Source organism: Haliotis rufescens, unplaced genomic scaffold (genome assembly GCF_023055435.1).
Source record: "Haliotis rufescens isolate VD_foot unplaced genomic scaffold, xgHalRufe1.0.p SCAF_3, whole genome shotgun sequence".
Classification (NCBI taxonomy): domain Eukaryota; kingdom Metazoa; phylum Mollusca; class Gastropoda; order Lepetellida; family Haliotidae; genus Haliotis; species Haliotis rufescens.
Genome location: NW_025964001.1, coordinates 41,161,581 through 41,174,877, shown reverse-complemented (window position 1 = coordinate 41,174,877; position 13,297 = coordinate 41,161,581). Strand labels below are relative to the sequence as shown.

General features: G+C 42.3%; 1 protein-coding gene across 1 annotated transcript; it reads right to left on the bottom strand.

Moving 5' to 3' along the window:
- Nucleotides 1–6,104: 6,104 nt before the first annotated feature.
- LOC124125232 lies at nucleotides 6,105–10,151 on the bottom strand. The gene is made up of 2 exons (XM_046488506.2): nucleotides 10,115–10,151; nucleotides 6,105–7,113 (listed from the first exon to the last, which is right to left on the bottom strand). The coding sequence occupies exon 2, from the start codon at nucleotides 7,091–7,093 to the stop codon at nucleotides 6,653–6,655; it is 441 nt and encodes a 146-aa protein (XP_046344462.1). The 5' UTR covers nucleotides 7,094–7,113; nucleotides 10,115–10,151; the 3' UTR covers nucleotides 6,105–6,652.
- Between the last annotated feature and the right edge of the window lie 3,146 nt (nucleotides 10,152–13,297).

Sequence of the window (13,297 nt, the reverse complement as noted above, 5' to 3'; positions counted from 1 at the left end):
GTGTTGGTCATCTTACCCCCTCAGTCGTACGGTCCGTAACTGTCGTTCGGAATACCGCGTTTTTACCGACGTTGTGACGTGACCCGTAATGGGATGTCCTCAGATCTTTGTTTAGCGATAGCGAGAACTAGGATCTGATTTTATTGAGATTGCCTCTGTAAAGATTCAACAACAGAAGACATCGTCAGTGCCCAGAGGGAATCACTAACAATGTTGACATTTTTATGTTTCTCAGCCCGAAGTTGAACTATTCAGGCCGTGAAGCACATTGCTTATTTTCTGGTTTTTTTCTACTGTGTTGAAATGTGAAGGAAAGTTAGAGGAAGTGTAAGTTTAACAACTCCAGTTGTCATGTTATTATAAAAGAATGTTGACTGTTCCAAAATTATGAAAGGTCATATCTTGATATGCTTGAGTCTTGATACTTAATAAAAGTTAGAGTACAGGAGTACTGTGATCTGAGGTTTTTTGTATGGTTGCGTATCGAGATACGTATCTTATCGTGACCAGAATATCGAGATACGTATCGTATCCTTCCTGTATCGTTGCAGCCCTAGCACAGGCAATGTGCTAACTTTATCGACTGGTAAATCAATAAGTACACCAGACGAAGGAATGGGAATTATATCACCCGTTGTGTTTTGGTGCCATGATGTCTGTCAGTCTTCCTGGCTGGCTCGTCTGCACTGTAGGCGGTGTTGGCTTGGTTGACGAAGGTCTGGCCGCTTGAAGGGATCTTGATCCACCATCCACCAGTTGGCGTTCCCCGCGCCTTTCTCTTCCGTCCCTCTCCTCGTCCTGACGTCCTGACATCGGTGTGAAAAGGCGGAGGGTCACAGCCCACAGCCTAACCTGGCCATGTGAGCCTAAAGGGGTACAGCGATTGGTTGAATACTTAGTTAAATGAGATGGGATATGTGGTCAAGGGGAGGTAACTCAGTATTTAGGTGGTAGAGCTCCTATCCTCCCACTTTATCACATTTGTTTCAGACATTTGTTACACAAATAAGATAATAAGGATTTCACGTCAGACATACATGTACATTCATTTTTCAGCAATTCAGCAGTTGAAATAACTGACGTATAAATTCATTTCAACAACATGTGATCATTTAAATTTTATTTATGAGTGCCATGTCTGAAAAGAATGAGGAAGTAAGTTAGGTTTTATGTCGCCCTTTCCAGAAACGAATAAAACGAGGTCAACCTTGTATGACACACGTGTGACGTACAGAGTACCTAACCACCTGTCTCTTCACCCCGTGTGTAATTATTATAGAAAGTGATACCTTCCAGGAGATATCGCTATAATGAAATTGGTTAAAGCCCCACCCTGACTATAAATAGCCCGCAAGGTGGCGGTGTTTCAGTTTCGAACAATGACTGACAATGTAAACACAACCGAGTGTCGGGAGAGGTTTTTTGAAAACCATACGGAAACCAGATCACCATTGACCGTCAAACTTCGTATCAACTTGTATGACAAACCATGGATACAATAAATGGCTCCATATCAAGATATAAGTCAATAAATTTTCTGTAGTTTTATCATAAAAAATCGAATCGATCGTGTTTGGCGTCTGCATCAATCACAGTGGGCGGAGCTTATTTACGGTTGCGCTATAAATAGCAAAGCACATGGCCAAATGTACATGTGACACATTCAATGCATTTGTGGTCAAAGTGAATTGTGTTGCATATTTTTTACGGCAGAACAGCAGCAGAACATCAGTTTCGGTTAATGTAACAGTAACGATACTTAAATACGAAATTGACGACGCGATTCTTTCAGTTCAATCCGAAAATTACAGATATTTGTTTAGTTTTGGTCATTTGCATTCAACAGTTAGATTTGTGCCACACAATAATCAGTTTATATTCATAAAACTTAAATTATTACACAGATTTTCAACTAGTGTTTAGGAAGGGGCCTAATTTGAAGCACCAGAAGTTCCGCCAATATTTCTCAGCTTGACTACAATAGATGAATATGTCACGTGTATCAACATAACAATGCACATAAGCAACTGGTAAATAAGTAACGAAATATACTTGATGTTTTGACCTACAGAAGGCGTATCCAGATAATATTGTACTTACGATAAACGAAAACTCCAATACATATATTCCAAGACAACTTTAATTATGAATTTCCTTTTCTTTCACAGAATTTTCACACACAAAACTGAGTTTGATCATTAGATCCACACTTGTCCCATGTATGTTTGTTCGGGGTATTTGGATATACTTCGCGCACAAGTTTTGAAATACAATCTGGGATCCCTTTCCCGTTTTGTCCACACAAATCCTTCATCTGCTGCAACGTTTAATTACGTTTCTTCAAGTCGAAGTATCTACGATCTCTCCAAACACTTCGTTTATTTAGCTCAGTCCAGAAGCAATGTGTTCAAATCGACGAATTTCTGCAACATGGTGGCCGCACCATTCCCCAACTGCGATTGCCTGTGCCGTGTCACCCATGGTTGACAAAAGAAGTGTGAACATACATATTCGGCTTCATCTGGTTCCACAATGAAATCTCGCTGTCACATTCATTCACTAATCCCAAGAATCGGCACTGAATTTATCAAAGTTTCTGTTGCACTTGCAAGGGCGGGAAGAGAGGCGCCATCTTGTCGATTCGAGTTGTGAATCGGAATCATGTCATCTTGAATTGGAACTTTCTCCACGATAAAGTCACCAATGTCATAATCGAAATGACCAAAGGCTCCCTGATTATCTCGAACAACTCTTCGTCAAATTAGGCTTCACATGAAAATGTTTTGTTGCTCATATTGAAGACAAGCGAAATTGCAAAGTTCTTGACAGTTGTAAGCAGCAACTCGATGCCCTCTTGGGGCGTGGTTGCTAGGAGATCGCGTGGTCAGAAAGGGGAAAACAACTTTTTTTAGAAAGTAATAAAAGAAATACGCAGTGCAATCCAAAGGTACCATGTACAGGATATTTTTTAATAATAATATTCACGAAAAAAAATCTTTTCTAAAAATGCAAATTAATTTATTAATTTATCCCAAGGTCGTAACCCTGATCACGTGGTGGGTATTTGGAATTTTTGCGATGACGCCGTGTATTACATTGTTGAATTCAACTGCCCAGGAAGATTGTTGAGGCATTGACATTTTGACAGATGTTCGTCTTGAATGGAGAGAAAAATGTATCTGAGAGAAACATTGTTGCTTTGAGCTTCGAGACAAAACATGTGTTAATGCCGAAGTAGCCAGCGACCTGAATGTAAGCTTGATGAAAATAATGTTGAAACCCATTTTCACATGACAGAATTAATGTGAACTAATATTTATCTGAACATCGTTTCGAAGTCTGTGAGGCTGTCCGTATTTTATTATTTATATCTCCATTCCGACGTGAAATAATGTCTTCGTGTCTCAATTTTGCTGCCGCTGTGGAAAATTGCGCACCGATCTAATAAAAGAAATACTACTAGATCTACCATTGCATCGTCATAAAAGAACCAGGTCAACTTTATCTTTGTTCCGTTGTTTATTAAAAATTCGTTTTCGAAGCAAAGCGAATCGATCTACATCATAAATTAATTCATAGACTAGATTCTAGTACCAAGTGTTAAACCCTTTTTTAAATGTCATAAAACAACTTACACAATTATTGAAAGAGATTTTTTTATAAGTAATATATTTTATTCCGTCCGCCCGCTCCCTGGTTAGTTCAGGCTTGAGGGGAGAAACACATACAAACAATATGGATGGCCTTATGCAAATGACACTTGGCATGCCAATCAACAGGGATGTGGGTCACTGGGACCCGCCAAGTTTCACGGATCGAGTTACTTCAGGATAAGGGCTTCATCGGACAAGTCTTTGCCAAAATACATTGGTAGATCTACTTGGCAATGAAAAAATGTCACGGAAACGACAAAAAACTACTTTGATCACTTGAAAATATGTTTGACCATTATATTACCAGGGTTTTTCTACAGGATCGTTGTCATCCAGATTCCAGATGAGGCAAGACGAACACAACGAAGAAAAACATTGTTGAAATCACCGATTGCTGTATATATTGTGAGAAATGCTATTTATAAACTGCAGATATACCGTACATCACAGGATAACGATTGGTGCCCCAACACATATTATGTTTCTTGTTCATTTACACTGCTCATATGCATCACGACAAACGTATTTCGTTCTCGTCCAGAGATGTAGAAATATAATTTGTGTGTTGGACTGTGTTGGATAAATCGTGGACATTCCACTGTATCATTTTATGAAGATGTGAAGACGACATGGCAGGTAGGTTTTGAAACCAAAGACGTACGCGTTTGTTGAAAAGTCTTGGAATCGTTTGGAAGATATTTATATTACCATTAAAACTTAGGTCCTTGTTGTCAAACGACCCACGTGGGTGGGTGTTTACATGACGTCACCCGTTTACGCATTAACCAATGAAATGTATGTGTTATCATGACGTCATATTGACCTGTCAGATCACTTGTATAAGCTCCGCCCACTAGAGTGCGGTAGTTACTACCGCAGATGGGGCTTTAACGATCGATGCTTTACAGGCCACAGTGATGTCATCGGTTACCATGACGTCACAATCAAATGGCGTCCCTATTCATTTATTTCTGCCACTGAATCAAGTTAGCTGTACTTTTTACGCCCAAATACCGATTATTACTGTTTACAAACTACAAATGTTGGAAGATTTATTTTGGATGATAAAAAGAATCCAGATCCTTTTGGCTTCAACAATGGCGGGGGTATCGGTCATGGCCACGTCTATGTCCACAAGACTGTCTAATTAGAGGACTGTTCGGCTAATGCATGGAGAATCTGGGGGTTGAGGACTGTATAGAGGCAGATTCAGTTGTACGACTGCATGAAACAGACCTTGCTGGTGCCAACCCAAACCGATGGAAAATATTACCAACTTTTAAAAGCGTGTGTACTTCAGAAAGTACTTCAAAATGTCCAGTGATGTCTCCTTATGCTAATCAGAAGTAGATCACAAGTAGTCGAAACAATGATAACAACGTCATGATAGTGGGTGATAAATATTTCCAACCGCATCAGCTGATGCTGTTATTGCGTGTGCTGTCTGGCCATGATAGTGTCATGGTCTTAGGAAGGACTTTATCTTTTAAGATAAATGTAATTCTCCAATGCGATACATATGCGACTCTGAACCTCCTAAAACGACTGAGGCTGATTATGAATAAATGTTATTATCCATATGAAACCTCATTCTGTCTAAACTATTGGTGTAAATTCAAGACATTACTGCAACCTAAACCATGATGAAGAGTATAACTGATTATAGATGCTATTGTTAAGTGCCGAGTCAATACTATGATCACTAACTGTTTGTCTGGGGACCTGTGAAGATCTGGGTTAGAATAGGTCTTCAGCAACCCGTGCCCGTTTTGGCAACACAGCAGTAGCTTTCTTGTATAGCCATCAATATCAACTCTAGATATCAACTCCCAATATGTCCACAACCTCAGTCTCCATCTGGAATCCCCCATCCAGCTGTATCACACGTGAACCTCCTTGATATGTTTTGAAAAAGCATCATCCTTTCTGTATTATCTAATTATCCGATAACAGAGGTAGCTGAATTCTTATGTCGGGCCAAAAGAAAGTATACACTTAAAAATTGGATTTGTTCAAAGATTACAAACGTTAACAAAACGTTAATAGGCTGAAAACAGTCGCCGAAATACTGCACACTTAAAGTCCAAAAGAACTGCGGTACCCGTATCAAATAAATCGCCATTGAATAACTATGTTTTGTTTGTTCCATTGATAGCCACCATGAGTGTATATTTCCTTTTGCCCGGCAGTATTCGGTCAGTTAGAATTGACCAATGCTAACGCGATGTTTCGAGCTCATTTCATTTGACACAATACTGAATGAGAAAAGAGACATTTGCTTTGTCTCCACCATCACATGTTGTCATTGATCGTTTTTGATCGTGTACTGTATTATGTAGGAAGTACATTCTGAAAAGGGGCGGTCGGGTAGCCTAGTGGTTAAAGCGTTCGCTCGTCACGCGAAAGACCCGGGTTCGATTCCCGACATGGGTACAATATGTGAAGCCCATTTCTGGTGTCCCCCGCCGTGATATTAATGAAATAATGCTAAAAGCGGCGTAAAATCAAACTCACTCACTCACATTCTGAAAAAATAATTTGCAAACAAAAATGTTCTTCATAACGCTATTGGGGTCACATATTCGTACCCACCATGTTCAAAACCAACACGTGTTCCCATTGGCCCGTCCCGTTTCGTTTTCAGACGATAGAACATGTCACACAAACACAGTCAGCCATAGAAAGTCCGGTGTCACATATTTCTTCCCATGCCCAAACAAACACGTATTCCCATTGGCCCGTCCCGTTTCGTTTTCAGACGATAGAACATGTCACACAAACACAGCCAGCCATAGAAAGTCCGGTGTCACATATTCCTTCCCATGCCCAAACAAACACGTGTTCCCATTTGCCCGTCCCGTTTCGTTTTCAGACGATAGAACATGTCACACAAACACAGCCAGCCATAGAAAGTCCGGTGTCACATATTCCTTCCCATGCCCAAACAACCACGTGTTCCCATTGGCCCGTCCCGTTTCGTTTTCAGACGATAGAACATGTCACACAAACACAGCCAGCCATAGAAAGTCCGGGGTCACATATTCCTTCCCACCATGTCCAAACCAACACGTGTTCCCATTGGCCCGTCCCGGAATCAGACCGAAGTCTGAGTTGGCGACAGCGGCGTAGTGGACGGCAGCATCATACCCCTGCCTCCCCAGCACGACGGCTCTCCTGGGTGGCCCGACTCCACGGTTCCGAACAGGCACGATCCGACCCTCCGGCGCCGACAGCCAAGAGAAGTCACTGGTCCTATGTTCCCGACCATTGAGCGAGAACCAGCAGTGTCCCGATCTGTTGGCCTTCCCCCCGACTGCTCCATGTTGAGTGTGGGCCACCACTGTCCACATTTTACCCCCTCCGTCATTTTGACAACCGAAGCAGACGCCATCTACCGGTGGGCGCCCGGTCACGTTGGGCGTGTAAGTGTAACCGCTCATGCCTGGGGGACTTCCTAATTCTGAAAGAGAGTGAGTGAGTTGGGTTTTATGTCACTTTGAACAGTATTTCAGTTTAATCTGTGCGTCAGTTTAATGTCAGATGAGACATAGGTCACAGGCGTTAACAACGTGAAGGGGACACGGGTGGCCCTGTCGTCTAAGGGGCCGCAAAGCTATGATTGTGGGTTCGAATCCTGGTTCGCCCCGATTATGTTTCAAGGTTTGTCAGCTCCATACCCGTGCTCGTGGGTTTCTAAATCCCGAATCACTTCGGGCTTCCATCCCACATCAAGTTAGTGAGTATGGGACACCAGAAATGGGCTTTATACATTGTGCCCATGTCGGGGTTCGAATCCGGGTCTTCGGCGTGACAAGCGAACGCTTTAACCACTAGGCTATCCGACATCAAGCTGACACGTCGTGATATAACTGGAATACTGTTCAAATCGGCGTTTATCCCAAATCACTCCCTTGCTACAAAGTTAAACCCAAGAGAACGGGTATGATAATGACAGACCAATTATCACAATCGGTGCGAATCTGGGATTCGAACCCACAACCATCGATCCTGATACCTAAGGGATGCAACTCTACACAGCGATAGTGCACAGCCATCGTTCTGAAAGTGTTGAGGACAATTATGACGACGTTAAGACACATGGGATGGATGTTTAAGATATAAATGGTTTCAGCGTATATTCAGGTACACACCAGATTTATTTGTGAAGTGACATGGGGAGATCACAAACAGGAATGAGGCTAAATAAAATCACGTGCCATCTATAAACAGGCACTTTTTTATCTGTATGCGCATTCATACATTGATATTACTCTACTAATTCCATTCTACCGCCTCCTTGGTCTGATGGATGAGCGTCTGCCCGGAGAGCCGAAAGTCGGTGGTTCGATCCCCGGCCGCGTCATACCAAAAGACGTTAACAGATGGTACTTGTTGACACCCTAACTGGCGCCCGGTATTAACATTCAGTATACTGTGTCGGGGTATCCATGTTAAAATGCGGCATGGTATCTCAATGGGCTCGCACTATAAAACGGGCATAAGTCTCAGACTAGTAATCAGTCTAGAACAATCCTTAATTTCAGGAGCTAGAGGCAATCTAGACTTGAGTAAGACTCCTTTATTAATTTATAGTCTAGTAACTGGGAGACAGACTAGCAATAATCTTGAACACGACATTAAATCCCATTTCACATCACCTCATTAATTCCATTCATTATTAGTTTACTGGTGAAGTTTGGGGTATGTGGCTGTAACATAATTACACATCCTATGATGCAATATAGTTGTTCAAATGTTCATCTGCTGGCACATGCACAAAAGAATATGATGTAATTCGTTCAATACATTTACAAGAGTAACCTCTTTCTGTCCCTATAGGTCGTTCCTGGGAACGAATTGAGTTGTCTTACTTCAACATGTCTTCCAGTTTTGATTATGGATTAAATTTATTTAGATAATGTTATTATGAGCATCATCATTTTCCTCATTTTCTCTTTTAAAGATGATTATGTCGAATTTCAGTGTCTGCTTTGCCCAATTTAACTGGTAACCTGACCTTTAGATTACACACAAATAATCAAATAGATATCGTTATGATATACAGCAAAGGATGTATTTTAGGTTATGTATAAGAAATAATAAACATTACTCACATGTGAGACTAATTCTGCTCATCTAACCTGCATAAATGTCATTCTCAACCTTTACTTGGCATAATCAGATATCAGATTTTTGTATATCATAGATAAATATCCTTATCGAAAATGGAGTAGAATGTTTTCTACTAACCATTCATCTTCCCGAGGCAAGAGAGTTAACTTACTTTTAAAGTCTAGTTTCCACCCTTGCCGAGCAAGGCTGGAATTCCTGGGCTCGATCGTAGCACCACCAGTGGCTATTACCAGTTATGTCCCTTCTAAGCCTCTCCTATGGACCAATGAGATTCCAACTCTCGTATCACTTGCATTTGCTTCAAACAAAATGGAGGCGCCCAGACAAGACGATCTGATCGATAATCAAGATCTATATTGTGATAATAGGGGTGTTTCATCGCGAAGTGCATCAAATCACGTGAGCACCTTGATTAAAAACATTAAAAGATTTGGAAAACATCTGTTGACAACGAGTTGGCGGTGCACATGCTTTCCAAATCTTGCAATCGACCGAAATCTGCACGGCAGTTTACGAACCGGATTTCGATTTCATTCCGCGATTTTGATTAGACTATGCATAGACTCGGTAGTCCAGCCAAAATGTAACTCCATAATACCAGCCTAGTTCAGCAAGGGTGGAAACTTGACTTTTATAGTCAGTTAACCCTCTTGCTTCGGGAAGATGCTAACCTTTATGTTGTTTCAAGTTGTTGTCAGGCATTCATGCCATACGGCCAGCACACGGGACAGCAGGTAAACCCGTAACTTTTGACTTGCTTCAAAATAGCATAACAAACCTGACGTGTGTGTGTCTCTTTATACGAGGCTTCATTCAAAGCAGTCTATTGCAAGCCTTTTAGGACTATTCAGAGTGAATTATTTGGGCGGTGTGTCAAGGGGCTGCTCGTGGCCTGTTGGTATCTACAAGGTAGCGGCGGGTGTATGCATGCATGGTCGCCCAGACAATCATAGTCCCGGGTCCGAATACCTTGTGGCGGGGTTCTATACCTGGTATTATCTTAACACTGGAAACGTTTTATCCCCTTATATTACGAATCCACATAAGACGACGATCTGCTGAAACACATTATACCGACACATCAACGGACACACAGCGCATGTGAATCTGCTGAAACACATTTTACCAACAAATCAACGGACACACAACGAATCAACTGAAACACATTTTACCAACACATCAACGGACACACAACGAATCTGCTGAAACATGTTATACCAACACATCAACGGACACACAGCGCATGCGTCGACATCCAAACGTCGAAATGATACAATCGTTTTTACTAATAACAGCAAACAAACAAAACTAGAAATGAACCACAGTACCTCCCTCGTACCCTCCATGCAGTGGTGCGTTTGTGGGGCCTCTGTGCGCCAGGCTGACCTCTTTACTGGTTGAATACGCCGATCGTGTGGTATCCAGTCAATACACTATAACAACGGCTGACAGTTATTGGTTATTAATGCCAGCTTTCTTTATGTGTAACATTACAACAAACAAACGCCAGTCATACACTGGCTCTGCCTTCACGTACATCAATAGGTGAAAGACATGCCAAGAACTAGGATACTCCTAACACGTAATAGAAGGGTCTACACGCGTCCAGGAGACGTTCTAACGACACCTGCATTACTCAACGTCGTCAGTTATGGGAGCAAGTGTAATGGCATGGTCAGCATTTATGGGAGAGCACAACTCATTATTGGTAATGGCAATTTGAAATGCCTGCGCTACCGGAACGACATCGTTTGAGATCGTGATATACCCTTTGCGCAAATGCAGAGATATAACGTCACACTGAAGCAGGATAATGCCCGTCACATATTGCACGTGTTGTAACAGACATTTGGAGGCAACATGACATTGCTGTACTGCCATGGCCTGCTGTACTCCAGACCACTCCCCCATAGAACATGTCTGGGATGAGATGGAACGAGGCCTATGACAGGACCAGAACCAGCCGGAAGGAAGATTACATATGTTTCAGCTACAGCTACACAACGATCATAAGATCCATCCGTTTGTATGTGATGCCAGCTGACACCATGACGCTGTCACCATCGTACCTAACGTGCTCTTGGACTGCTGCCGGATAGTACCTCTCTCCACACCGTCTCCAAACATTATTCTACCATCTGTATAGCGTAAACACAACTTCGATTCATCAGAAAACATGGTGTATCTCAAATGCCGTTGTTCATGCAACAGTCCTCTGGCAGGATGTCTTGACTTGAGACCCGTAGATTTCAACGTGTTTCGTATCCTTCACGTCAAAAGCGGATTCCTGTGGCAGCCATGAAGTTGTCCCTCAGTTCTGGTGCAGAACTGATTCTGTTCCTCGGCGCAATGGTGCGTGAGTATCGATCCTGCCTGGGAGTACTATTTCAAGGCCTTCCTCTACCTGCCCTCAGCTTAACCCCACCCGTTTGCCTATACCTTCCATCAGTCGGGATATCACTCGTTTAGAGCTACCAAAGTGTCTGGCAACTGTTCATTTTCTGTCTGTACACTTTGGGAGGCATTTTCCTTCTTTGTATCCGACCAATGAACCATGTGTTTGTGACATTTGTGGGCACATGTCACTCACCAGTATGTCACCGTGGACGGGGTGATTCAAATGTGCAATGCACAAAGTTTGAGCGAGTTTGCCATTCGCGTTCAGTAAGTGTGTCTCTTGCAACAAAGATGATCGTTTCATTCTTATAGCTGAAATGACAGGGTTCCCTTAAATATTGTTCCTCATATATCATGTTGTTATTTTTCAGTAGACCGCCTCCGTGGTCTAGTGGTAGAGCGTCCGCCCGGAGAGCGCAAGGTCCGGGGTTAGATCCACGTCCGCGTCATACCAAAAGACGTTTAAAGATGGTACTTGTTGTTACCCTGTCTGGCACTCGGCATTAAGGGGCTAAAACAGTGACTGGTAGGCTCGGATTCAGTTTACTGTGTCTGAGTGGGGTATTCATGTTTAACTGCGACATGGTATCTCAGTGAGCTAGCACTATGAATCGGTATCAGTCCGGACTTGCATCCACACACACACGTGCATGCACGTCGCTATATAATTGCAATAATCTTGGACGTGACGTTAAACCCAATTACTCCTCAAATCACGTATTTTCAGTAACATAATATTAACACCATATTATGCCATTCACAGTGACTGTTTTCCTTTACATGGTTAAAATGTGTGCCTTGTAATGATGGGTCCCGTGAAGATTCCGGGTAAGAATTGGCGGCGTAAAACCATACTCACTCACTCACTCACTCAGTCTACAAAAAATATATTTGTCCTGTTTATTGTTTAACGCAGCACTCAGCAATATTCCAGCAATATGAGCCCGGTCTGTAAATAATCAAGTCTGGACCATGATCAAGTCATGAGCATCAATCCACCCAAATGGGATACGATGACATGCACCAACCAAGTCAGCGGGCGTGACCACCCGATCACATTAGTTGCCTTTCACAATAAACATGGGTCGCTGAAGACCTATTCTAACCCAAATCTTCTTGGGTCACAAAAAATATGCTAAGGAACACCCAATTCTTTCATATTACTACAGTTAATCTGTCATGCCATGGAAGAATCGGATGGTCCTTAACCTTTTTTTAGTAGTATACATAAGAATGTAAGGAGCATATTGTGTGCGGGGATGAGTGACTTAGTTTAACGCTGCTTTGAACAATATTCTAGTTATTTCACTACATGTCAGCTTATGTGGTTAAAAACCCTGCCACAGGCCAGGGACCACTTCTGAGAAACCCACGAGAGCCCATCTTCCCGAGGCAAGAGAGTTAACTGACTTTTCCATCCTTGCCGAACTAGGCTGGAATTACTGAGCTCGATCGTAGCGCCACCAGTGGCTATTACAAGTTATGTCCCTTCTAAGGCTCTCCTATGGCCCAATCAAATTCCACCTCTCGTATCACTTGCGTTTGTTTCACACAAAATGGTGGCGCCCAGTCAAGACGATCTGATAGATAATCAAGATCTATATTGTGATAAAACGGGTCTTTCATCGCGAAATGCATCAAATCACGTGAGCATCTTGATTAAAAGCATGAAAAGATTTGGAAAATATCTGCTGACAACGAGTTGGCGATGCACATGTTTTTCAAATCCTGCAATCGACCGAAATCTGCAAGACAGTTTATGAACCGGATTTCGATTTCGGTGCACGATTTTGATTGGACTATGCATAGACTCGGTAGTCCAGCCAAAATGTTACTCCATAATACCAGCCTAGTTCGGCAAGGGTGGAAAATGGACTTTTATAGTGAGTTAACTCTCTTGCCTTAGGAAGATGAGGAGAGCCATGCAGACAGACCAAGTATCATATAGCTGAATCTAGGACTCACAATGATAATGAGCAGATCCTGACATATCCAAGTGAGGCAAATATGTCTGCACTATGAATGGCAGCTCCTCAGACCCAGTGTTCAAAATATAAAACAATTGCCAACTCTTCAGGTCCTTATTTATAAAAACTGCAGGTAATTTTCGAGAC

Excerpts from the sequence above, each read along its gene's own strand:
- LOC124125232 (XM_046488506.2), bottom strand. The coding sequence starts at position 7,093 with ATGAGCGGTTACACTTACACGCCCAACGTGACCGGGCGCCCACCGGTA.